Source organism: Gadus macrocephalus, chromosome 18, assembly GCF_031168955.1.
Source record: "Gadus macrocephalus chromosome 18, ASM3116895v1".
NCBI classification, from domain to species: domain Eukaryota; kingdom Metazoa; phylum Chordata; class Actinopteri; order Gadiformes; family Gadidae; genus Gadus; species Gadus macrocephalus.
In genome coordinates this window covers 5,819,769-5,847,189 of record NC_082399.1, presented here as the reverse complement: position 1 = coordinate 5,847,189, position 27,421 = coordinate 5,819,769, and the positions used below count along the sequence as shown (strand labels likewise).

At 48.4% G+C, this 27,421-nt stretch overlaps 1 protein-coding gene across 3 annotated transcripts; it reads left to right on the top strand.

Annotated features, from left to right (window-relative positions):
* Window positions 1-64: 64 nt before the first annotated feature.
* On the top strand, window positions 65-27,072 carry llgl2 (LLGL scribble cell polarity complex component 2). 3 transcript variants are annotated; one of them, XM_060036568.1, is made up of 26 exons: window positions 65-373; window positions 7,901-8,027; window positions 9,822-9,919; window positions 10,933-11,014; window positions 11,252-11,367; window positions 11,795-11,953; window positions 13,436-13,598; window positions 13,874-14,006; window positions 14,150-14,204; window positions 14,590-14,744; window positions 15,568-15,779; window positions 16,174-16,241; window positions 16,577-16,730; window positions 17,002-17,106; window positions 17,636-17,731; window positions 18,743-18,939; window positions 19,945-20,092; window positions 20,606-20,753; window positions 21,354-21,470; window positions 21,778-21,944; window positions 22,674-22,938; window positions 23,796-23,946; window positions 24,045-24,073; window positions 24,416-24,463; window positions 24,785-24,827; window positions 25,541-27,072. In XM_060036568.1, the coding sequence occupies exons 2-26, from the start codon at window positions 7,953-7,955 to the stop codon at window positions 25,548-25,550; spliced, it is 2,994 nt and encodes a 997-aa protein (XP_059892551.1). In that variant the 5' UTR covers window positions 65-373; window positions 7,901-7,952; the 3' UTR covers window positions 25,551-27,072. The 3 variants fall into 3 exon arrangements, with proteins under 3 accessions (XP_059892551.1, XP_059892550.1, XP_059892552.1); XM_060036569.1 differs by lacking the exon at window positions 24,416-24,463 and having other exon boundaries at window positions 66-373; XM_060036567.1 differs by lacking the exons at window positions 24,785-24,827; window positions 25,541-27,072 and having other exon boundaries at window positions 24,416-24,775.
* The last annotated feature ends 349 nt before the right edge of the window (window positions 27,073-27,421 follow it).

Below are 27,421 nucleotides of genomic sequence, written 5' to 3'. Positions count from 1 at the left end.
GCCACCGGTTGATGGGAAGTGTAGTTCTACTTGGAGGAAGGGGGTGGGGCTTAAGGGAGGAGTTAGCAAGACAGTCAAGTTTAGCCTAGCCCTGGACGCGCCGATCAGGAAACATCGAGGCTGCCGCAGTGAAACAAACAGAAAGATTAGGATCCGTACAGAAGTTTTAAACCGGCAAAGAAACTATATTTCATGTGAAATTATTGCGGCAAGATACAGTAAAGCGCGTTTATTCCCTGCTCAAGTCATTTCCCCCCCGGTTGGATAAGCGGAGCTTTGCGAGCCTCACAAACATTGAGCATCAACCCTGGGGAATTTTAACCAGCGACTCTAAACGTTGGACATTGGCTGAGAGACGAGCGATTCGAGTCAGGTGAGTTTGAGAAGGAGGGCCCGTCGTTACACCTTCACGGTACGGAGGACCGCCGCCCACAGGTGTCTTCTCCTGGCGAGCCGGGTCCCCAGCAGTCCGTCCAGCCGTAGGGTCCGGAACCACCGCGTAGGACCACAACACGGTCCGACCCAGTGGGTTAACGTGCTCTCTAGTTGGACGGTACTATTAGCTAGACGTTAGCTAGCCCGGCTAGTGTGTCAATCAACTCACAACTCAACACAGGCAAACATTAATTAGCTTAGCTTTAGCTCTTCTACATGGCTACGTTTAGGCAGAACATGCATGACCCATTCATTGAGACTTGAGGTGATTCAACCCTGCGTTCCAGGCTGGAAAGCGACACAGAAACGGTCAATAGGGTGTATAAGTTGAAAAAAATCACCCACAAGCTCCACTCCCTACCGAAGCGTGTGCATTTTTTTTTATGTACGTCTCAATGTTTTGTCACGGGGAAAACAAATGATGTACTCGTTTAACTTTGATAAGGGACGCCACAGTTTGTCAAGGTGTGTCTCCACCTCGTTTGTAGTGCACGGCTTTTGAGCCAACTGCCTGGTTTCATCCGTGAGTAATTGTGTGTTTGAGGTAGGGGCGTGAGTCTTGTGTTGCAGTCGATATGGTTATACCGGTTTGTCAACTTTGAGGGGGGATTTGCCAAATGACAGCAATCGCACCTAGCCCCCCTACTTGATGTGTGATGAAGCGTTACAGATCCATGCCACAGAGCTCAGTTCGACATGTCCATGGATACCTGCTGCTGCTGCTACTCGTTGACAGCACAGCTAAACGAGCTGTCATGACCAGTGCAAATACCCCATGTCAAAAACCCAAACCTAAGATTTCTTTGAGTTTAACGACTCAGAACGTGCGCAGTTCTCAGCCACCTGATGCATCTCTACATAACAAAAGCCTTTGGTCCTGTAAGCAGGTTACTGGTGGAGGACAGTGTTTCGTGTGAGTTCCCTCCTGCACCAAGCCAAGGCTCGCCCAACAAAACCCCTTTGTTCTCAAAGAGTTTCTCCTGCATGGTCTACCTGAAACTATTATGAAGGCAAAACAGGCGCTGCTCCCAGGTGTTGGGTAAGGTCGAAGACAACAACTTGGCTGCTCGCCTGACCAATATACCAATGATGACTGATGTATATTATTAGTTTCTGAAGTTATGATAAAGTGGGACTCCACTTTGTAAACACTGGGTTAGTGCTGTTTACTGGATTTTCTTTTTGTTTTTCATTCCCAAGCCACATATATTACTGTTTTTAGTTTTTTTTTGTTTTTGTATACACAAATCCTACCCACCTACCTACCTGGCCAGGTCGACGTGTCTGAGAGGCGTTGCTCTGTTTTCAAATAACAATGAACCGCCTGATGGCCAGCCTTTCATGAAGAAATCTGTGCAACGTGTTTTCTCTTTGGCATTATAACAATGTGGATGACATGATGAATCAGAAAGATACTTGGCTGTTAAGTGATGATGCTGTGCAGGAAGTAGATTTCCCACCTAGCTGAAGAAAATACAGGTCAACAACGACATACTATAATGGCTCTTGAATGAAAAGTTTTCATTCATCGTTTAGATGTTATTGGTCATGTTTATTTATTGCCAAAGACAAAGGCAGATTGTTGTCAGTGCTGTATTTTATGAGCAGTTATAGCAGGCTAGTCAGTAAAATAATGTCAATGACGACTTTATTAAATAACTGCCGTTCAGTTTTGGCTCATGACAAACACCCACCCAAATCCTCTCTCCCATATCTCTCTCTGTCCCTAGTTCTGATTACAGGAAAGAGGGGGGGGGGGGGGGGCGTTTTTAAAAGTGCAGTGGGGTCGCGGGGCATCCTGTCGGCCCCACCCTGCATCGACAAGATCTTGTTTCTGTTGTGTTCAGGGACAGTGCAGGAGGGTGCATCTCTATAGCTATTGCCCTCCCATAAGCAAAGACAAGGGGCCCTCCCTCACTGACCTTCTCTATGTGGTTGCGTTCTTGTAGGAAGGAAAAATGATCTGGCATGTTGTTGGGCCTAAAAAAAAAAAAAGTTTGGTTCCTGTTGGTTGTCAGTTGAGGTCATGGGTAGGTAGGGAATTTATTTTATTTTTTTATTTTATTTTTTCCAGCGGCAGCGAATGATAGGTAGGTTGTTTTCATTTAAAAACGAGAAAATTCGCTCATCCTTGTACAGAATGAAGAGGTGCTGTACCAAAACGTGATTATAGTTTGCATAATTTTTTTTTTTTTTTTTTAAAGCTCATAAAATAATTTGGGTCGCACATAAATTGACAGGGTCGGTCGGAAACCCGAACCAAACAAAAAAAAATGTTAGGCCTTGTGTATAATGACTGTTGTCTGAAAGGCACAACATAACAGTTAAAGAACCACATGCCAGGGTGTCCAGTGTCAACGTCACACTCCAAGAATACAGAGATCCCCTCTCAAACTGTTTCCAAGAGTGCACTGATATGACCACTCAACCATCGTCTGATGTCCAGAGTGAGCGGGGGGGGGGTCAGGGAATGTCTGTTTGTATTCCCATGCATCGAGGAATGTTACGGAATTGTTTGTAAGACGGATATGATCACCTTTCAGCATTGCATCGCTTCTTTCAAGCCTGATTGAGTTCGGAAGACACTCTCGGGAGTCAGGGATACACATCGTCGAAGTTAGCCCTTATGTCACAAGCATCGTGGGGAATAACAATATCACAAACCAGATATTCCTAATGTATGACGGATGTGCTAGAGTGTACACCAGGTTATGGCCCCGGCCCTAGGCTGTAGTGTCTAATGAAGCTGTGTAACAGGTTCATGTGACTAGTGTTTTTTTTTTGTTGTTTTTTGGCACCAGTACAGTTTTTGACATGAGTCGCAGGAAGGCTGGTTTCTGATGAACACCGATGCCAGATTTTGTTATGGGCGGGGCAGTCTATAATTCAGGCTCTCTTCCTTGAGTTTGGCAAGTGCTGACATAGCTGCCTGTTGTGTAATGCCACAATTACAATATTTTGGATGCCAGGCATTTTCCAGCAACACATTCTGTCAGTCAGGGGGAGTATGCTAGCTATGCTGTTTTAGACACCGAAGAGCCCCCTCTCAGCCAAGCAGCGTGCGTTTCCTCCTCCTTGTGCAGGCATGTTCATCACGGCCGTTGCGTATTCAGTCTCTTCTTTTTCATTAAAGTCCTTTCTCCCCTCGGATGGATCAGTTGATATGCTGGGAATCGGATGACATCATCCTGGATTGGGGAAGAATGGAAATCACCACGTTGGGATTCGCCAGAGGCGTCGGAACCGTTTTCGAAGGTTAAATAATAAAGTTGGGAAAGAAACGCGGGTTGGAAGGCCAGGAAGGAATGGTGTTTAAGTGTGATTTAGTGATTTTAGATTGAGCCCGCAGACGATAAGGGCTGTTGTATGAGGCCCGCGTCTCGTCACAGGTAAATATCTCTGCCTCAGATAAAGACGTTTGACATTGGTTCAATAAGCCTGTAGACAGGGTGGCTCACACAGGAAGCCTTTGTCACACTACCTCGCTTGCAACACTGGGGTCGTTGCTACTATTCGGTCATCGGATATTCCAGGAAAGGAAAAATCTATACTCACTAGGAGTGTGTGTTGGGCAAGGTCCACCTGAAGCTGGGACTGATTTGGGAGTCCTGACCTAGTGTTGTGTTGAGAAGGAGGCCGCAAACACACAACACCTACTTAAACATAGTCTTGTTGGGGACATCGCTGGTGACATCATGCCGGCTGAGCAAATATGTGCTGCGAAAGAATACTGTGTGCCACGATGGCCTGCCCAGCCTATCTTGTTTAATGTTAATCTTTAACGGGTCTTCCTTTTTCTTTTACCACAGCTTGTAATACGGGTTATATAAATATTAAATTGGATGGCAACGCAGCTGAAAGCTGGTTTTCTGAGGTTCTGCAATATTTTAACCACTCAAAGCTGTAGTTTGAAACAAAGTGCAAACGCAAACTCGTTTCTCGAACATGACTCAAACGTAACGATGAGATGCCGATACTAAGCTTTCCTGCGCCAATGTTTTGCTGTGAAACTGTACTATTTTGTAACCACTGGGCCAACAGATGTAAATTGTTGAAATTATGTCTGGCCAGCTGGTGAGCAGCACTGCTCCTTCGGTCTGTCAGACCAAGGTGACATTAGTCCACCACCCACAAGACCTCCACACATGTCATTACTCATGGATTCAGTAATCCTCTCTGAAGTACAATACCGTGTTGATGTGCATGACATTGAGTTTACGTTTTTGTTTCGAAAACCACAGTATACACGTCAGGTGATGCATATATTGTTAATAACTATTCTCATGTTCTTAATATGGACTACAAGTCTGCCTCGCTCATCCAAGCAACCCGCTGCATGGAACTCCAATAATAGGTGGTGAGGCTGGAGTGGGTGGGGGTGGTTGGGGGCTGTCAGTTGTAACACAGCTGACGGTGTTAAATATTACCCTTGGTCACACTAATTGCGATCTACTCTGGGACTTGGAGCACAGGCCATGGGTAACTAGCGGGTAGTCCCTTGCTAAGTACATTGAAAGACCTGTTGAGCTTCACACCGAATGTCTGTCAAGTGATACGAAAGCCCACAATTAAAGTCTTTGAAATGCAGGGGGGTAATTCACTGTGGGTCTCTGGTGAATTAATAAAAGTGCGGGTGTGTGTGTGTGACTTTCCATTGTTGGCAATAGCTTTGAGCTTCTTGACTTGCACCCAGTTTATTCAGGGCTCTAGAAGAAGCATTATAGTCTCAAGGGTAATAACTGACTCGTTAATGTACGTTGTACTTCCAAGCCTTCCAAAATGAACTGAGACCGCACGGTTAGCTATTTACTGTGAACTTATTGACGTATTATTAACTTTTGATAATTATCACGATCGTCCCCAAACTATTTCCTTCTTGTGCGGTGAATTCTGTTCACATCCATTCACTGCTTGCGTCTTGACATCCGTCATTCCAGACACTTTGCTCATCACCAACAGTCTCACTGGTGACTAATTGCGTATGTACATATTGTCAACGCCACGCGAGTTGATCACCGAGTCACCGCAGAGAGTTTACCACAATGACTCAATCAGTGCAGGCTGGGGGAACTTAAATCTTGCACTGAAACCTGCACTGTGCGATGAAGCTAGATCTCGGCTTCGAATGATGAGTGGTGCCATGTAACCCAGCTCAATGTTATAAGCTCTGTCTAACATTCCCAACATGTTTTGGGGTTTGACAAACCCACAGTCGACCCAGAACCAGCGCTGTAATGCGGTCAAACAACAACAACAGCAGTTCAGACACAACGTTTTTGATATTTCTCTATTGTGAGTGAGGAAGTGTTTTTGGGAAGAGTGTGTGGACGAGGAACCAAAGGATGCAGGGTGAGCAAGAGGCTGAAGGAACCAAGTGATGCAGTACAGGGATAAAGCAGAACCATGTCTCCTGTTGGCCCCGACTGACCGGGCTGCCATTGTTGGTGGGTGTGGGGGGGGGGGAACTTGAGTCATTGTGCTGGATTGGGTCACAGACTTGTGACTAATGGCCTGCAGGTCTGGCTGTTGACCATGATTATTATTATTCTACCCCCTCCTCCGCTCCATACTCACCCCAGATATGGTTCTGGAGATCCCTGGTGTGTTTAGATTGGAGCCAAACCCGAGACATACTTTTCCTTCTTGGTTGTTTGTTTTCTCAACGTGGACATTCTTTTGTGTCACTTGGAGAGGGTGGGAGGGAGGGAGGTGGAGAGGGTGGGAGGAGGAGGGAGGGAGGGCGGTGGAGAGGGTGGGAGGAGGAGGGAGGGAGGAGGGAGGGAGGGAGGGAGGAGGGAGCTGGAGGAGTGCAGACTGATATGAAATGTTGAATATTTCTGTAGATTTTGTGATAAGGATTTGACTGGCGGGCTGGTTGTATATTCAAGTGAAGTCGAGTTTGTATTTTAACAGTTGGAATACTGTTGGAATTGAGCAAGGCGATGTCTACAGACCTATATGATTCAACCCTCTGGTTTACACTGCATTTTGCTGGGTCGACAAGGCCCTATTTCACCTATATAACAGGTGAGGCTCTCTTTGGTTTGGGTCGTTTTACCTCTCCTCAGTCAGCTATCTGCAAGCAGGACAGGGGCTGCTCTCTCTAAAGGACGGCCAGTGTGTTGAGGGAGCCTTTCGGTATTCGGATAACAAATTCAGTACATAGGGGTTCTGATTTCAGGATCTTTTCAAGTCCACTGTGCGCTGAGATGCGGTGTGGGAAGCAGAGTAAACTGTGTGTTTAAGAGGATTTTTCTATATTAAAAAAAGATAAACCAACTGATTTCAGTAATTGAAACACCCAAAGGAATAGCCAAAACAAAAGTGAAAATATATATTTTTTAATTACTTAAAAAAAATAAAAATGAGTTGTGATTCAATTCATAAACAAAGAAGATAAGAATAGTGATTCTTCTGTGAATTTTCTTATAGTATATATATTTTCAGCTCTGTTTTGTAGCTTAGCATGAACATGGGGGAGGGGGTCCCCCCCCCCCATAAGGGTAACAATATGGCTGCTTTTTTGGTGGAATTCCTCCAGGTTTATTGATCGACACAAGAATGCAAGGAACTCAGTTTCTCCTTCTTTGAAGCCCTTTCTTCCCTTCTCCAACACACTGGAGTGGCTTCTATAGAAAGTGTGCGTGTGTGTGTGTGTGTGTGTGTGAGAGACAACAATGGCCTCCCCGCCGCACCCTTGTTCGGCCCCTATCGACCTCTGACCCCAGTTGTCTTCGAAGAACCACGCACATCTCAGCCAGATTCTAGTTGAGTTGTCAAGCTCAACATCCCATCCAGCATCTGAACACGCACACAAACACCGGCTACACCGACAGCCACGTCGTAATCTACCTGAGACCTAAGGATTCGTCGCGGCTTCCCACTTTGATGTGGAGATGACGTTCTTTTTTTTTTTCTTATAAACTCCTTCACGCTCTGTGGTCCTTTTGAACTCTGCGTTTCATTGGCCAGCTCCTTAAGTCTCCGCCCCCTCCCCTCCACCTGACCCCTTCTTCCCGGGTTCATTATTACCTTTTAAGAGACGATATAAAGAGGAGATGAAACACGGAGCAGGATTCAAGACGCATTGGTAGAGGGCTAAACTACTTTTCCTTTCGGGTTTGAATATATTTGTGTGTGTGTGGTGAGGATGTTGGTGCACACTGGCTGCTGCCTTGCGTCGCCCAAACAGTGCTACACACAGCGACGGTGAGGAGGTGTGACATCCCCTCCCTCCCACTCGCACGCTCACTCACCATGTGAAGCACTCCGAGTGCCTTCAAAAGCCATGTTATAAATGCAATTCATTATTAATCGTGTTCACCAGCGAGCCAAACCAATCCGAAACCCCCTTGTGGGAAAGGTTTGTTTTTCAGCCGCCATCATCATAAAAATAAACTATTTTTCCTCCCTTTCTCCCCCTCTCCCCCTCTCCCCCTCTCCCCCTCCCTGGGGCTGGGTGCAGGGTGTAGTGGTGCTCCCGCTCCCAGGCTCCAGGGCCTCTGGTGGCGGCGAGGATGAAGCGCTTCAGGCGACACGGGCAGGAGAGCCAGAGGGACCGGCTGAAGCAGGACCTCTACCAGTTCAACAAGGTGAGGAGAGGGGGGACCGGGGCCCTGTAGTGAAGTGAGGCCCCTGGGTTGAGTGAAGTGAGGCCCCTGGGTTGAGTGAAGTGAGGCCCCTGGGTTGAGTGAAGTGAGGCCCCTGGGTTGAGTGAAGTGAGGCCCCTGGGTTGAGTGAAGTGAGGCCCCTGGGTTGAGTGAAGTGAGGCCCCTGGGTTGAGTGAAGTGAGGCCCCTGGGTTGAGTGAAGTGAGCCCCTGGGTTGAGTGAAGTGAGGCCCCTGGGTTGAGTGAAGTGAGGCCCCTGGGTTGAGTGAAGTGAGGCCCCTGGGTTGAGTGAAGTGAGGCCCCTGGGTTGAGTGAAGTGAGGCCCCTGGGTTGAGTGAAGTGAGCCCCTGGGTTGAGTGAAGTGAGGCCCCTGGGTTGAGGGAAGTGAGGCCCCTGGCCCCCGGCCCCCTGGGATGAGTTGACTGTAGTTAGGCCCTGGGTTTGAGTGAAGTGAGGCCCCTGGGTTTGAGTGAAGTGAGGCCCCTGGGATGAGTGTACTTAGGCCCCTGGGTTGACTGTAGCTGGGCCCTGGGTTTGAGTGTAGTGAGGCCCCTGGGTCGAGTTGATGATGAGGATTAGAAGATTCATCTGTGAACTTTCTTCACTACTTTTGTGTTCTTCGATAACATTACATTTACAAGGCATTTTCCAAGGCATTCTGTAACTTACCTCACGTTGTGAGGAAAGCAAGTTATTTCCAGGTAATGGCTAGTTTATAATTGTGGTAATGGATGAAATTGAGTTTTTCTGTTATGTATTTTAGTCAGTCCCGTTTTATATTCATTCATTTGAGTTTATTCCGTTTTTTGCCGTTCATGTTGGCTTGGATCGTCTGCACGCAACCATTCTCATATCCCTGACAACAGGATTTTACGTTGCCAATCAGCGAGATAAGAGGTCTCGGAATCGGATAACCCTGTAATCACATTAATGAGCCAGTGGCAGGTGGTGCTGCTAACAGAGGCCAACTGCTAGCCGTTGGCCGCTGTGGAGCCGTCAGGACTTGGCACATTTTCAATTCTGGATGATTATTCATTCAGGAATTGGGTAGACCAGTTTATTTTTCTGTTTAAGCATAACCTGCTGAAACAGCCGTAGTTAGTCATGTACATATATGTACGGTAACTTCCTCCGTAGAGTAGTTCTGCAGCAGCGAGTGTTGGTTTTTCGCTTATCTAACCATCACTACCGCCTCCTCATTCTTCTCTTGCTCTGCTCCCATCTCCATTCCTATCTTTCCTGTTATCATCTCCTCCTTTCTACTCTGTTCTTCCTTTCTCTTTCTCCCCCCTCTCCTTCCACTCTCTCCCTCCACGCGTCTCTCTCCCCCTTCCACACGTCTCTCTCCCTCTCCTCACCCCACCTCTCCCTCTCCTCACCCCACATCTCTCTCCCTCTCCTCACTTCTCTCCCTCCCTCTCCTCACCCCACATCTCTCCCTCCCTCTCCTCACCCCACATCTCTCCCTCCCCCTCCTCACCCCACGTCTCTACCCTTCCACGCGTCTCTCTCCCTCTCCTCACCCCACGTCTCTCTCCCCTTCCACATGTCTCTCTCCCCCTTCTTCCACGCGTCTCTCCCTCCTTCCCTGTCTCTCCCTCTCCCTCCTTCCCTGTATCACCCTCTCTCTCCTTCCACATGTCTCTCTCTCCCCCTACCTCCACATGTCTCTCTCCCCCTTCCTCCACGTGTCTCTCTCTCTCCCCCTTCCTCCACGTGTCTCTCTCCCTCCCCCTTCCTCCACGTGTCTCTCCCTCCTCGGCGTCTCCCTCTCTCAGACAGTGGAGCATGGCTTCCCCCACCAGCCCAGCGCTCTGGGCTACAGCCCCTCGCTGCAGCTCCTGGCCATCGGGACTCGCTCCGGAGCCATCAAACTGTATCCTACCGTGGGTGTGTGTGTGTTTGTGTGTGTGTGTGTGTGTGTGTGTGTGTGTGTGTGTGTACGGGGGTGGGGGGTGGGTGTGCATTTGCATTTCTCTCCTGTTCCTTCGTTGTGCTGCGTAGTCACAGTCTGTGTGTGTCATCTGTGTGGTTGGTACAGTTAGAGCGAGGTGCAACTTTATTTGATTTCTTTTTTGAGACGATGCTCTATTCGTGTTGGAACCTGCCGGTGTGCACTGGCTCTGACTCTTAACACCTTGTGTGCCGCTCAAGCAGCCACCTGGGAAAGGTATTCTGTTTTCCCACGATGTTGCGTAACAGGCGCACAGACACTAACACACCCACACAAAGGTGTGTGTGTGTGTGTGTGTGTGTGTGTGTGTGTGGGGGCGTGACTGTGAATGTGTGTGTGTGTGTGTGTGTGTGTGTGTGTGTGTGTGTTTTCATAGCCTTTCACATAATTATGCTTTGTGAAAGTGCGGCATAGCCAGTAAGTGCCTTCTGCCCATTCACATGGACTTGGACACACACATACACACACCCGAGCACACACAGACACAGAGTTGTGACAACCCCTGTGCCTTCCCTCCTGTGGGATAATCCACTCACACAATAAAGGAGATTGTCCCGACCTAAACGACACCAAAGGCTGTGGCACTGCGCAGCATTAGCAGCTGTCACTGGCGGCCCCAGGCTCGGTCCCCACAACAGGCCTCCTTGTCCTCTCCGAAGCCCACGATGACTTGGTGGTAAAACCAAGCACTCAGGTTAACCAATTAGTGTGTGTGTGTGTGTGTGTGTATATGTATGTATCTGTAAGACAAGCAATTAAACATGAACATTCCAACTCCTGCCCGGCTTCTGTGAGAAGCACCAGCAGAGTTGTAATGAAAACATGTGCGAGGCGAGTATTGTGCATGCTGGGTGTACTCGGTGTTACACTTCATATGACCCGTGGACCCCCCCTACCACCACCTTACTCCCGCCACTTCCTTGACGGCGGTTCAGCTACGGAGCCCCAGGCGTGGAGTTCATGGGCCTGCACGACGAGAACGCCGTGGTCACACGGGTCCACTTCCTCCCCTTCCAGGTGAGCCACCGGCTAGCGTTTAGAACCAAAATGGCCGTCGGGTGATTAAGGCCAATCGGGTGATGGAAAAGAGTGTGAATTTATGGATAACTGATGTCTACACCGTTACATGCCGAGTCTTCTAATGGCAATGCTAGGGAATGTGCGGATCCACTGTGTGTGTGTGTGTACGTGGTGTGTCTGGTGTATGTTGTAGTTTAACCTAACCCGACCCCATGTGCGTGTCTCAACACACAGCTGGAGCTGGTGACCTTGCTGGATGACAACAGCCTTCACATGTGGACCCTGAGGGCCCACAAGGGCGTGTCTGAGCTGCTGGAGATCGGACGCTTCACGCTGACCGGACCGCCAGGGTACGATGTCGTTCACCACAACCTCTCCGATTGCTAGGCTGCAAGATTACAGAAAAGAAAGATGCATTTTTTCATCTGGCCTGTCGGCTCGTGGGGGGCTGCTCCCATCGGGGGCTTTTTAATCCTGCCTGTGGGATTTGGAGGCAGGCAAGTCAGACTGTTCACTGTTGTGAACCTCGGACCTGATTTAAATTGCATTTCTCAATGTTGTGGTTTGTAACTTTTATTGTCTGCAATTCGTCCCATGCTGTCAATCTGAAACCGTTGCGCTGCCGCCCATCTTGGCCAGGACACCATTGTAGAAGACGTTTTTAAACTAAGTGGGGCTCTTCCCCGGTTAAATATGGGTAAAAAGAACTCAAAGAGAAAACCCCCGAAAAATTTGTTTTCTATTGATTTTCGTCTCTCTGCCCCCTTCCTGTTTCAGGGCTCCCCCCAGCGTTACCAGGGTAACGTCGGTGCTGGCCCACTCATCAGGAGAGCTGCTGCTGCTGGGGACGGAGGGGGGGCACGTCTTCGTGGTGGAGGTCCCTGGCTTCCGGGAGCTGGAGGAGAGGAACATCAGCCTGGACCAGGTGGCCAACAGGTGGGTACAGAAGGAAAGTGTGTTGATGGTTGTTTGTGTATGTGTACACACGGAATGATCTCGACTGATCTGACGGATGAACGTCTGTTTGCTCCCTATACTTTGTTGTGTAAACACCCAGGTGGAAACATGCAGCTCCACAAAAGTGAAAGCCCCCCCCGGCATTTTGAATTAATCATCTTTATTTGCTGAATTAGTGCAAAGCTATTTTTTGTACTGCTGAATTGGTGAAATCTTGCTTGCTCAGTGTATGCGTGGAGCGCCGTGGCAGGCTTCTACTTTCCAAACCTGGATTTTCCTCCATCCCTATTGAGCGAAGACAAAGAGAGCGACACGCACACACACACACACACACACACCTTTTCCGCTGCTCCCATCCAGTCGCGGTGAACCCTCGCTGTAACTGTGACGCCTGGAAAGTTTGAGGAAGGACGGAAAGAAGCTAAATTGTGCTCCTGGCTGAAGTAAATTACATGTGCAGTATCTTTATAGTTAGACTCGGGCAGACCAGGGGGAATGTTTTGGCGACACAGCGTGCTTTCTGTTAATTTCCGTCTTTCCAGATTCCGTTATAGAAACCGTGGCACGCGCATGGCAACGAGGGTGCGTTATGGTGCAACGATGAAGTAAAGTGTACACCGAGGAGTGATAGTTTCTGCAAACACTCCTAGCAGGGGTCAGACGTTTCCCCGGTGCTCTTTGCTTCCCTGGTTCCCGATAGCGGGAACATTAACACTGTGACTTAAAAAAATGAAGGTGCAATTCAACCTTGATACAGGTCCCCGGAAGGAGTCTATCTATCACTCACTCTATCACTCACTCTATCACTCACTCACTCTATCACTCACTCACTCTCTCACTCACTCTCTCACTCTATCACTCACTCTGTCACTCACTCTGTCACTCACTCTGTCACTCACTCTGTCACTCTCTCACTTTGTAACTCTGTCACTCACTCTATCACTCACTCTCTATCTGTCACTCACTCTATCACTCACACTCTGTTTCTCACTCTATCTCTCACTCTAACACTCACTCTCTATCTGTCCCTCTATCACTCACTCTATCTCACTCACTCTATCACTCACTCTCTATCTGTCACACACTATGTCACTCACTCTCTATCTGTCACTCACTCTCTCACTCACTCTCTCTTATCTGTCACTCTCACTCACTCACTCTATCACTCACTCTCTATCTGTCCCTCTGTTACTCACTCTATCACTCACACTCTATCTGTCACTCTCTCACTCACTCACTCTCTATCTGTCACTCACTCTCTCACTCACTCTCTCTTATCTGTCACTCTCACTCACTCACTCTATCACTCACTCTCTATCTGTCCCTCTGTTACTCACTCTATCACTCACACTCTATCTGTCACTCTCTCACTCACTCACTCTATCACTCACTCTCTATCTGTCACTCACTCTCTCACTCACTCTCTCTCACCTTGTCACTCTGTCACCCCCCCCCCCCCAGTGTACCAGAGGACTACATCGGTCGGAGGAACCTGGAGCACGTGGAGACCCTGCAGGAGAACCCGGTGGACCCCAACCAGGTGGTGATCGGCTACGGCCGCGGCCTCATGGTGGTCTGGGACCTGGAGAAGCACCAGGCCGTCCAGCACATCCCCGCCACGCAGGTACCCCTGCCGCCTGGGTGGGCTGACCTTTGATGTGGCTGGTCTGATACGATGATGTACAGAGGAGCGCCATCGAGGCCTTTTCTTAAACAACCAAGATGGCTGCCAGCGACGTGCGACACGATTCGTTGCTCTGATTGGCTGTTGGTCCGTCCGATTGCGTCCTTAGGCCTTTTGGTTGGCACCGGTTGGTGACGCCGTCTGGTCAGGCCAGCGTGTTATACTCGTCATCATATTGTTAAGACTGTTCATCTTGACTTGTTTCTGCGCCGTAGCAACTGGAGAGCACCTGGTGGACGGAGGACGGCGGCCATATTCTCAGTTCCCATAGCGACGGCAGCTACTGCCGGTGGACCGTCGGGGGGCAGAGTTCCAAGGACGAGGAGGAGAAGTCAGACATTCCTTACGGTGAGGTCTCCAGAGAGCGTCCCTCTCCCTGCCTGCCACGTGTTTTTCGATGGGTCGAGACACAAAATCACACGAATGTCTAAACCAAATGTAAAAGTGAAAATCAAACAAAAATTCATTTTATTTCTGTTTTTCTCTTATAGGCCACTTCCCATGCAAGGCCATTTCCAAAATCGTCCAGCTACCCACAGAAGAAGGGTGAGTTCCCTTTTCATCTTGAGCCACTTCCCTTCCCACTCCTTTCCTACCCAAACAACATCCTCAAACGACCAAAGCCATATAGGCCGTGTAACTCCGCCTCGTCTTGGGCGAGGGTGATGTCAGCGTTAATCCCGCCATTGTTTCACCACCGAAGCTTGAACCGTTTTTAACAGGCGTGTTTGCCTGTTCTTTTGTTACACATTAATCCCTCTGCAAACAGAGCTGAACTTGAACGTGTGTGTGTGTGTGTGTGTGTGTGTGTGTGTGTGTGTGTGTGTGTGTGTGTGTGTGTGTGTGTGTGTGTGTGTGTGTGTGTGTGTGTGTGTGTGTGTGTGTGTGTGTGTGTGTGTGTGTGTGTGTGTGTGTGTGTGTGTCCGTCCAGGCCTCCCTTCCTGCTGTTCAGCGGCGGCATGCCCAGGGCCAGCTACGGGGACAGGCACTGCATCAGCGTCATCCACGGCAAGACGCACGTCGCGCTGGACTTCACCTCCCGCATCATCGACTACTTCGTCATCAGGGACGGCCCGCTGCACACAGGTGCGTACGCCAACAAAAGACTATTTTAAAGGGGTCAACGCATGATGAAAGGTATTATGCCACCATGTGTGAGTGTGATTAGCTGCGACAAGCCGTTTGAAAATCTGACCTTTCCAGGGTTTCAGTGACATCACATGTGGGAGTGTCCACCTTGATGTATGCTGGATAGATAAGCAAACAGTCTACAGACCAATGGTAAGGCTGGTGGACTGATCCATCAATAATACATGTAGGTGGACACTCCCACTTGTGATGTCGCCTAAACAGGAAAAGCCCGATTTTCAAGCGGTTTGTAATGGCAAATCACACTCGCACCTGGTGGCGTAATATCACCCCTTTAACTAATTAAACATGTGTTAAAGTTTAGAAATGAAGATTTGTCAAAAAAAAGCTGTGTTCCGAGAGGTCAGTCCACTGAGGTCAAAGTGGAATTCTTTGAAGGTCGTTCATCTCGCGGTCCACTTTGAGCGCACGGTCAAAGTGAACAATGCTCCCCTCCATATTAAACCATGGCCGACGCCAGCTCCGTCATGTGTTGATAGCTGAAGAGTTGCGCTTCTGGAAGGAGATATGAAAGGCGCACTGTCACACTCTGCTATGTTCTACCTGAACAGAGTACTGCTTTATACACGTGCTATTAAAAAGATGCGTGTCTGCATCGCAACATTTATAAGTTATTTCACTTTCTATATACTTTAGATTCTGGGCCATTGCCATGAAGAACTTCAATATATTGTGTATACTTTGTATAAAGCACACGCATGTAATCGCCACCCGTAAGGTGTTACCCTGCTGAACCCCTGGCCGGCGGTGTGTTGTGCAGGCGACCCCGGAGCCCTGGTGGTGTTGGTGGAGGAGGAGCTGGTGGTGATAGACCTCCAGACGGAGGGCTGGCCGGTCATCCAGACGCCCTACCTGGTGCCCCTGCACAGCTCGGCCATCACCTGCTCCCACCACGTCTCCGCCATCCCCCTCAAGCTGTGGGAGCGCCTGCTGGCCGCGGGCCAGCTGCAGATCACACACTACTCCCCCAAGGTCAGCCCGCCCGCCTCCCCTTCTGGGGGGGCACGGCTGTCTGGTTCGGCATCGTGCCCCCCCCCCTCCTTTTTTTATTCATTCATTTTCTCTGGAAATCCTTGTGAAAAATGTAAACAGTACTGTACTAAAAGTACAGTATTTATTTTCGTGTATTTGTGACACACACACACACACACACACACACACACACACACACACACACACACACACACACACACACACACACACACACTCTCACAGTCCTTTTTAAGCTCATCAGCGTGGTATGCCGATACCTTAAACACAGACATTCCATTCGCTCTCCCGTCGTCCAGATGGTAATACTACAGGATTATACTTAAAACTTTCATTTCCCTCACCCCTCTCACCTCTCCTCTCCTCCTCCCTCCAGCCGTGGCCCATCACAGGGGGCCAGAACCTGGGTCAGGACCCCCCCCAGAGGGATCTGCTCCTCACAGGGTGGGTTTAGCTGCTGTAGACACTTCTGTGCACAGATGTCATGACTGGTTATGGATGTTTCTGCTTTTTGATGGCATCGTCTGGTGATGACCTTTCTATTTCTGTAACTTCTTCAACTATGTGTATTTATACTTTTTCAAGTCTGTGAACCTCTCTTTGTGCTGAAATGTATGATGAGTCACGCTTTATTTCCGTCTTTGGTCTCAAACTAATAGTAAAAATATAATTTATATTTAAACATGAATAAATGTATGATAAACTATCATGCAAGTCACTTGCATGACAGTGTTGTGTTCTAAAATGAATGCTCTGACGGGACGCGTTCCTCTCTGAAGACACGAGGACGGGACGGTGCGGTTCTGGGACGCGTCGGGGGTGTGCCTGTACCCCATGTACAAGCTGAGCACCGCGGGGGTCTTCCACACTGACGCAGACCCCAACGACAACATGAACCAGAGCTCTGAAGGAGAGTGGCCTCCCTTCAGAAAGGTGCGTGCTTTTGACCAATGGCGACGCGGGGTTCACGGGAAAATACATCGGAAACCATAAACACGGATGACGGCTATTGTTAACGCATTGCCCTGTTGGGGTTGGCCCAAATACCTCGGATCAGCTTCTAGAATTCTGGATCTGGTTACTTAAACGTACTACTTAAAATAAAGATGCGTATGAAAAAAAAAATCATGTCACATTTTTTAATATAAAAAAACAAACCCTGCTTCCTCATCGTCCTGCGCTCCTGTGTCCTCTCCCCCGCCAGGTGGGCTGCTTCGACCCCTACAGCGACGACCCTCGGCTGGGCGTCCAGAAGATCCACCTGTGTAAATACAGCGGTTACCTGACCGTCGCCGGCACTGCAGGACAGGTACCGCTGGTCCTCCTCCTCCCCCTGGTCCCCCGACACAGTAGAGCCTAAAGCCCAGTGCCGCTTCATACGGTGGGGTGTGACGGAATCAAGGTCGGGCAACATCCCACGAGAAAAGTCTGACCCTTGGCGGCGTGTCTTCTGATTCGGTCCAATGGAAAAGTTGGACCATTGACATCATCAGTCAGATGCTGATGTCACGATCCAACTTTTCCATATTGACGTCCTGCGGAAAACTGATGTTGACGTAAGAGCACAGCCAAGCGTGGCGGTTCCCCTCTTAGCGAGATAAGCGCAATAATCCTGACCGGGAAAAGGCCCTGCTGTTATTTGATGCCCTGCCCTAGGCAAACATCCACCGTTGATCCACTGTACATATACCTCTGAGGCATGTTTGCTTTGTGTAGTTGTTGTTGAGCTTTCCATGGTCCGTTGCTACGGCTCCGTGGGTGACCTTTTGGGGTGACCTTTTGGGGTCCCCCCCCCCTCCCCCCTCCCTCCCCCCCCTCCCCCCCCTCCATCCATCCAGATCCTGGTGCTGGAGCTCAACGACGAGGCAGCTGAGCAGACGGTGGAGGCCAAGATCGTTGACCTACTGCAGGGGCAGGAGGGCTTCCGCTGGAAGGTAAGGGAGCCTCTGCACCGGGCCGCAATCTCTAAAGGATTTTATGTTTTATGTTAGTTTGAGAAAGACGGGTAGGAATGGGAGAGAGAGGGGAGGACATGCAGCAAATGACCACGGGCAGGAATCGAACCCGGGTCGCTGCGATCAGGGTTAGGGTTTATGGTGGGTGCTCGCTCTGCCCGGTGAGCCACCGGGGTGACCCACCAGGCAGCAATCTTGGTTCCCACCTAGTCCTCCTCAGTGGGGAACAGAACACCGGTGAATCCCTCGTGTTATTAAGGCTTGATACGGGCGATCAACGCAGTGATTCTGTGTCGGGAACTGCACTGAAAAAAAGATTGATGCAAAGTTTGAGTCCCTCATGTTGTGACATGTCTGACAGCACAAATTGTATATCCAGAGCTTGTCCTTGAGAACACTAAAGACGGAAAAACAGAAAGGATTTTAACGTGTGTGAAATTGGTAAATTTGTGTTTTGCTTGTACGAGCACAATTTGGCCACAGTTGGACTGACTGCGCACATTCATGCAGCATTCTGGTAAGCCTCAAACTGGGAAAGTGGTGTGGGAGGGGGGAGGGGCTGTCCCATTTCATAGTCATAGATCCTGACAGTCAAACCACTTTGTCAGATCCAATCTAGACACACGCAAGTTAAAGCTGCTGTAGGTAAGCTTGTAAAGAGAGTGAGCCGAATGGCAAGATTTAAAAAAATATAACCCCCCCCAAAGAAATCCCCTCCCTCCTCAACCAATCAGGGAAGAGATACCCTGATTGGTCAGAAATGAGCCAGGGAAAACTGTCTCATACGGAGGCAGGCGCTGCCAACTCCAATCAGATCTTCCCACAGAGCATTTCACCCAATCATAGCGGACAGAGAGCTATGTAAACCAAAACAGAAAAAATAAATAAAAGTAACTCCCTAAGCTAACCTAGCTTACCTAGCTTACCCATATCCCCACCATTTCTGCAAAGCCGACCCCTCACCCTCCCCCTCCCTCTCCCCCTTCTCAGGGCCACACGAGGCTGGACGTGCGGGAGGAGCCGGTGCTGTTCCCTCCCGGGTTCCAGCCCTTCGCCCTGGTGCAGTGCCAGCCGCCCGCCGTGGTCACCGCCCTCACGCTGCACTCGGAGTGGAAGATGGTGGCGTTCGGCACCAGCCACGGCTTCGGCCTCTACGACTACCAGCAGAAGAACTCTGTGCTGGTCAAGTGAGGAGTGTTTCTGTTTCTGCTGACGTAGGCTGTAAAGGTGTCTGTGTAGGGCCGTCTCGCGCTTTGTCCGCTGTGCTGTGTCTATGCTGTGTCGCTGACCTCCATAGATGTATGTATGTCAATTATGGCACACATTGCACTCCTGATCATCCCTGGTAGGAGAGATCTCCCACTCTGCGTTTGATCTCAAGATTTCTTCCTTGCTAATTAAGGGAGTTTTCTCTTGCCCTCTGGGGGGCTAGGGTAAGGGGGATGTCATACATACATGACCTGTTAAGCCCTTTGAGAATGTACCTGTGATTAAGGGCTTTACAAAAAAATTGTATTTTTTTGAGAGTCCATGTGGTGCATTTAGCAGATATTGGGAACCTTTCTGACGATGAGAAGCACAAGAGGTACACGCTCGATTTAGCGAGACTGTGATTTTGTTCACAACGCACGAATGAAGCAGTACCTTCTTTTATTAGGCTACAGTAAAGCGTGAACCGCCAATGTCAGGTAATACAAGCCTAAAATGTAAGGCACAGTCTGTAATGGTGAATATTAGTGCACACAGATTACTGATATTTTTAAAATGTTTATTTCTCAACTCAAACATACATACCTACACTAGCATAAAAAATACAAAAACTAAAAAATGTGTTTTCAAAATAACAATATTTTACAAAATTAAATAAATAATATTTTTTCCAAAATAAAAGCATTTCTGCAGTGCAGATTTGTTAGGTTTCTCAATAGTGCAAAAAAAAAAAAAATAGAATAAAAAAGAAAACACAAATAAAAAAGAAAATTGCAGTTATACAATCGCTAAGGCTGATATCACGATTGCGATCAGCACTAGTGATTGTGTTGCTCTATAGCAAAAATGCATATTTGCTGTTTAAGCAAATAATAATAAAAAGTGCTTGTGCCTCTCATCTTGTGTCCATTTGAGTCCCCTCTCGCCCTGCTAACCCCGACTGTCTCCCCCTGCTCCTCCTTCCCCTGGGCCGTGGCGTGCAGGTGCACCCTGAACCCCAGCGACCAGCTGGCCATGGAGGGCCCTCTGTCGCGGGTGAAGAGCATCAAGAAGTCCCTGCGCCAGTCGTTCCGGAGGATCCGCCGCAGCCGCGTGTCCCTCAGGAAACACCACGTCACCAACGCCGCCAAGGTGCCGCACCGCCTTCACGGCTCTTCGCTTTTGACAGAACGCAAACGCATTATTCTCACGTTTTTAGTTAATTTTTTACCCGACCGTAAAGCGATGAGAAGCGCAAACACCAAACATTCGTCAAATGTTTGTATGAGTACGTTTTAGGTTATCTAATGTGGTTGTGGTGCTGCCTCTTTAAAGGTGACGTATTATACCACCAGGTGCGAGTGTGATTAGCCAATACAAGCAGGTTTATGAAATCCGCCTCTTCTGACATCACAAGTGGGCGTGTCCACCTAGATGTTTGCTGGATAGATCAGTGTACTGTACCATCCGACCCAGTGGACTGGAGCAAACGTTGCTTATGTATCCGTCAAACATATATGTGGATAAGCCCACTTGTGATGTCAGAAGAGGCCGTTTTTTCATAATGGCTAATCAACCTCAAACCTGGTGGAACAACATGTCCCCTTTTTAATTGAATCGTCGTATTCGTACGGTCTTCCTCACGTTCCTGTGCGCTCCTTCTAGCTCCAGGAGGCCAACGCCCGCCTGGAGGCAGAGCTGGCGGAGATGGAGCTGGCCCCGGTCCAGAGGAAGATCGAGGCCCGCTCCTCTGAGGACTCCTTCACCGGCCTCGTGCGGACGCTCTACTTCGCCGACACCTTCCTGTCAGACAGTGAGTCCCGCTACCAGATGTTCCCCTCGTTCCCTGTTCCCTCTATAGTGAACGCTTTATAGTAGGGCTGTGCTATTAATCACATTTTTATTGTGTTTTCGATTTTTTGGTAATATCTCCAAACTAATATAAATTTTTTATATATATATTTTCTTGAAATATTTTGTATTTATTTTAAGGGTTATTTTCTCAGTTCTCAGTTACAAAGTGTTTTTTTTGGAGATAAATGCTGAAAAATGCATCATGTTTTCAAACTCAAAAATAATTGTTTGAATAATCTGGAGTTTTTATTTTTTAATCGAGCAGCCCAACTTTATAGTTAACTACTTGTGGAATAGGTAAGGCAGGGTTGTCAGAGACTGATTATGTGCCGACATTGGATTAATCACAATGATATTTTGATCCGCTATGCATCATTGGATATAGTGCGGAAATATGTATGCAGTTCACTTTTTAAGGAGTGTCCATCACTTCCCTTTTTAATTGGCTCACTAATAAGCCTATTATAAAGAGTGACTGCAATAAGCTTGTTCTACCAGAGGTGCTTTAATCATTAAGATTCTTTTTGTTGACTAGTTTACGTTCTCTCGCCTGGTTAAGGTTCTCACAACAGTGCCTCGTTATGGGCGGGGACTAACGGCGGCTCAGTGTTCGCGTACATGATCCGCATGCCGTCGGTGGAACACCGCGCCGACGAACCCATCACCGCACACCCCGGTAAGATCCCAAGATCACATCCCGTCTGTCCACTTCTAGATTTAAAACTTCCAGGGTTTACCGAAGTGTGGTATGGGTACAGCTCGGGTCATGTAAAACTGCAATTTCTATGATTTATTGAGATTTTAAACGTGACAAGACTATAAAAAAACCAGTAGTAAAGACATTGAAAGTCGTCACAAAATTGTCTGTTTTGATTATTCAATCCAACAATGGTCGACTGTCATAACTACACCCAAAGTCCTCTTTGTGGTGTTGTTACTCCCCTTCGCCCCGTCCTCACCCTCCCCTCCCTGGCCCTCCCCAGCCAAGGAGATCCAGCTGATGCACCGGGCCCCCGTGGTGGCCATCGTGGTGCTGGACGGGCACGGCTCCCCCCTCCCCGAGCCCCTGGAGGTGGCCCACGACCTGGCCCGCTCCCCCGACATGCAGGCCTCCCACCAGCTGCTGGTGGTCTCCGAGGAGCAGTTCAAGGTAGACCCGCGGACAGACCTCCCTCAGACACTCTAACCAGCACCAGAGGCCGGTTTTCGTAATGGCTAATCACCCTCACACTTGGTGGTATCACCTTTTAATTTAATCGTTGCATTCGTACGGTCTTCCTAACACACTCACTTTTTTTACTCACTCATTACCATAGCGGAATCATAATCACGGTTTATTTTTGTCAATATTGAAATCACGATTTTTCATGATTATTTTTTAGTTTGAAAACATGATGCATTTATTCAGCATTTCTCTCCAAAATAACACTTTGTATCTGAGAACTTTGAAATCCTTAAAAAAATAAACAAAATGTTCAATAAGAAAATGTTCAAATTGAAAATAATGTACAAATATGTATCCAGCTGTTCTGAAAATATTTAATTAATAAAATGAATATACTTTATATAATGATCGAGGGGAATCAAAAATTCCCCTCAATCATAGTTTGGAGATCATTTGACCCAAAAATCGAAATCTCCATCAAAATTTGATTAATTGCACAGACCTAACTCTCACTGTCTAACACAAACTCAAAACACAAACAGAATAATTCTAACTGTCCCCATCGTGTCTGTCTGTCTGTCTGTCTGTCTGTCTGTCTGTCTGTCTGTCTGTCTGTCTGTCTGTCTGTCTGTCTGTCTGTCTGTCTGTCTGTCTGTCTGTCTGTCTGTCTGTCTGTCTGTCTGTCTGTCTGGCTCTCTCTCTCTCTCTCTGCAGATCTTCACGCTGCCCAAGGTGAGCGCCAAGATGAAGCTGAAGCTGACGGCGCTGGACGGCTCGCGGGTGCGGCGGGTGGGCGTGGCCTGGTTCGGCAGCAGCCGTACGGCCGACGCGGGCGAGAGCGGCCTGGTGGTGCTGACCAACCAGGGCGACCTCAACGTGGTGTCGCTGCCCTCCGTCAAGATGCAGGTGCAGCACCCCTGCATTCGGCGCGAGGACGTCAGCGGCATCGCGTCCTGCGTGTTCACCAAGCACGGCCAGGGTGAGACTCAGGGCGTACACACGCCCATCCTGTACTGCTGTTGTGTTGAAGGACGTGTTCACCCCAAACCACAACCCCCACATCACAACCACAACCGCGTTCACTCGGTCGAAGGCTGGTCTGTTAGGGGTTCACATGTTTCACATGTTTGTGAACATTTGTTATTATTTAACAAATTGTGTTTGGGGTAGTTCTGTGTTCAGTAAGTCTGCTGCCTGCGGCTGAAACTCTTTTCCATAGTGGTCATTTTCTATCGGCTTCGCACGCCGCCTCAAACAAGTGTGACGTGGGTTATTCAGACTGTTTGTCGACGCCCTGCACCTGTTACTATGAATCCCAACGGGTCCCTTTTGTTTAATAGCATTACTCCTCTCTTTATGGCCTCTGATTGGGTTGGGTTTCCCTCTCCGGCGAGGAAGTTCTCCTGCTGAAACAGGGGGTTTACTCACCCCTTCGTATTTCTAGGAGAAAAGCTCACGCGTGTTCCGACGCCTAGGATGGATCACACTGATGTGTTAAAGGTGACATATTATGCCACCAGGTGTGAGTGTGATTAGCCATTAAAAGCCGTTTTGAAAATCGGCCTCTAGGGGGATACGCCCACTTGTGATGTCAGAAGAGGCAGATTTTCAAAACGGCTTGTAACGGCTAATCACACTCATACCTGGTGGTATAATATTTCACCTTTAACCACAAATCACTTCCCCAAACCGCCTTCGTTTTGGGGAAGTGGCCTGTTAAGCCCTTTGAGACTAATGGTGATTAAGGGCTATATAAAAATACAATTGAATTGAAATTGAACTTCCGGGCCCGAGCCGTGCAGAACTCACCCTCGTGCCCTGTGTCCCTCCCCTTAGGCTTCTACCTGATCTCGCCCTCTGAGTTCGAGCGCTTCTCGTTGTCGGCCCGCAACGTGGTGGAGCCCCGCTCGCTGGTGGAGGTCCCCGCCAACGCCACCGCGGCCAGCAAGCGCCGAGCGGCGCCCGACGGAGCCTCCGCCGACAATGGGTACACACTAAGTCTTAGGCACACAGACAGACGGACACACACACTCTTTTTCGCCCGTTCGGCCTCCAGTTCTCATCCACCTCATCCTGTCATTGCAGAAACGCCAGGAGGGACGACGCGGACACAGGTAACAAACAAAGTTCAACCGTCAAGCGCCACCCAATCACCGATCCACATTTAACTTACTAAATGTGACGCTTTCATGCATTAAACGCACATGCCAACCGACCGCTGCTCCCTCCATGCTTGTGTTCATGTCCCGCCGAATAATAAGCATTGTCAAATGTCGTGATTTAATATCAAGCGCTATGTACACACACACACACACACACACACACACACACACACACACACACACACACACACACACCCCCACCCTCCCCTCCCCTAACGATCTACCTGCCTGCGCGTGTGTCTTGTCCGTGGCCCTGTGTGTGTACTGATGTGCTTGCTGCCTGTGTGATTCCAGAGAGCACTGCTAGGAGCGTTATGGAACACGCTCTGCTGAATGATGAGCGTGAGTACCGCACCGTGAGAAGGAATGTACTTGATGATGTTGATGGACCTCACCACAGCGTTATGTCATGCCCGCACCCTGCTGCTGTCTGTGACACGACTGCATTGTCGTACGCTCCCATCTTTATGTTCTCATGACGTCACCCGTGTTAGTGAACCTGATATGTATAGATATAGCTATAGATATCTATATGTATGAATGAACACGAGTGTGTTTGTTTAACCACCCGCCTGCATGACCCGCCCGCTCCCGTTTGAACGCCTGCCCCTTTGAGCACTGGCCCAGCGAGCCAGTCCCAATGATGCTCTCATGTCTCCTCAGAGGTCCTCCAGGAGATCCAGAAGTCACTAGAAGGAGAGCCCACGTAAGTTTGAGGATCCATTCATTCCTGTCTCTCTTCCCTGCCATAAAGGCACAAAAAGTGTGTGTGTGTTAGGGCTGGGTAAAAATATCGATTCATCAATGCACTGCAATTTATTTGTTCTCGATTCAATTTCGATTCAGATTTTTTTGGAAATAAATTATTTCCAAAAAAAGAAGCATTCTCAGTCATTGTAATCTAGACGCGAGTATGCCTAAATGTACATGCCCTTTTACATTTGTCCATGTTATTATTACTTTAATGCTGCAAGTTAATCTCAGGAAAAATACTATACAATCGTGTATTCCCTTTTTGCTAGTTAAATCACAATGAAATGGTTAATTCATTTTGAAATGGTTAATTCTAAATTATATTTAGGTATTTTTGTCATCTCCACGTATTATTGAAACGATATCGAAGCAATTGGATCAATATCGAATCGATATCGAATCAAGACCTAAAGAATCGAATTGAATTGAATTGTGAGGTACCTGGCAATACCCAGCCCTAGTGTGTGTGTGTGTGTGTGTGTGTGTGTGTGTGTGTGTGTGTGTGTGTGTGTGTGTGTGTGTGTGTGTGTGTGTGTGTGTGTGTGTGTGTGTGTGTGTGTGTGTGTGTGTGTGTGTGTGTGTGTAAGGTATTAATCTCACTGGTCAATATGTGTGTTCAACTCTCCCAAGCCAAATGTCCTGTTTGTCCCTCCTCTCCCCCCGTAGACTGAGCTAGCGCCCGGAGCCCCCGCCTCCTGACGTTCCTCCAGACCAACGATACTACTACTACAACTAGTCCTAGTGCGGCTAGCCCTGCCGCTAGTCCTAGTTCTACTACCACTACTGACCCAGCGACCCGCGACCTGCAGCCCCTCCCCAGGGACCCCCAGACGGCCGTGGTCCGTCTTCCCTCCAGGACTACGGACTCCTCTGGGCAGCCCTGTCGGCCAATCAGGACGGAGCAGGGGAGGGACCACCGCCTGTGCCTAGAGACCAGACACTGCAACCCACCCTTCCCTATAAACACACACACACACACACACACACACACATGTGCGCGCGCGCTCATGCTGAACTTTGTACCGCCACCCCCATAAACGAGGACTGTAAAGTGGACGCTTTAACCCGCCGACCGACCCCTCCACCCATAAAGTCCCTTAAAGCACAGGCCTTAGAATTGGCTGTTCAAACAGAAGCAGGCTGCTCCAACTGCCACAACACCATCACCACCACCACCTCCTCAACCATAATGCCCCCGTCAGCCTGACACCACCACCAGCCTTTGTCGGTTTCCTCTTCTACTGTGGAACTGGTTTGCCAATCAACCAACCAATCAATCACTCGCCACGTGCTGCACAGTCCTGCTGGACCCCCATTCCCACCCCCCACCCTCCACCCTTCCGATCGCGACCCCACCCCCCAACCCCCACCCACGCATCCACATGGATGCAGCGAAGCAAGGCCACGATGACAATGATAATTTTTGTGCCTATTTTGGATAGTAGTTTTTGATATTGTGATGACAGACTAAATCTTCCAGATCGACGTGTAATTCTAGGGAAAGGAAAAGGATGTCCCAAAGTAAAAAAAAAAAAAGAAATCAAAAGGATGTGGCACATAAACGGACACGGAAGATTATTTTATTGTTCTCATGTTTTGGGTTTTTTTGTTTTGTTTATTAAGTTACCACAATGACAGAATCAATCTGGCATCTTACAAGCTTTTTCATTGGATCGCTTGCAGCCCGCCTACTTTTTCCCGTCCAATCGTATCACCCATTCCATCGAGCTGTAACCTGCCGCAGGTACTCATCCAATCAGGTTGGCCGGATCGTGCGGCCATTCTTGTTTTTGTTTTGTAGGGAAAACAAACTTTTTATGGGGCTTTTAATATTTGTATGTAAATCGTTTTTATGCCCGTAATGAATAATGTAATTTAGGAATGTAATTTTAAGATATTGTAGTGAAATGTTTTAATATATATGTATATGGATCTGTATCTGTGTGTGGAACAGTGGGTCTATTTTAACAAGGGCTTGGCTGCTATTTAGTCTAAACTCACAAGGAAATATTTTGGTACTCTCTCTAAACAAAAGATGCTGGGAATTTTAGCATTACGTGGCCTAGAATATATTTTTGTAGCGAATGATTAAGTCCAAAATCCCTAATTTTTGTTTTTTTGTTTTTTAAATGACTTTGATTTGTAACTTCACACTACAGTTTTATGCTGGATAATTATTACATGTTTTTTCACAAGAATTGTTTGCTTGTCGTCATTTCAATACGTGCGTTGCATAACGTCATTTAAAACGGGGGGATTTTCCCATTGGGTTTAGCTAAGTCGTGAACCATGGATCATAATGGGAAAATACGGTTTAATATCAATAATATTTCCATGTAAATGACAAACGTACGGTCACTTCGACGAAACCAACTGATACAACAGTTTCCCTGATTTTATGTCTCGCCGCACCAGGAATATGAGACCTCCAAACCATGTCATTTGAATTGGCCTTGCTGTTAAAACTGTGAAACTATGCTGCTGGCCCGGCCTGCGTTCTGCTGGGCTTTGGAGGAGCTCTGCTACTTTCAGACCGTCTTTATGCCC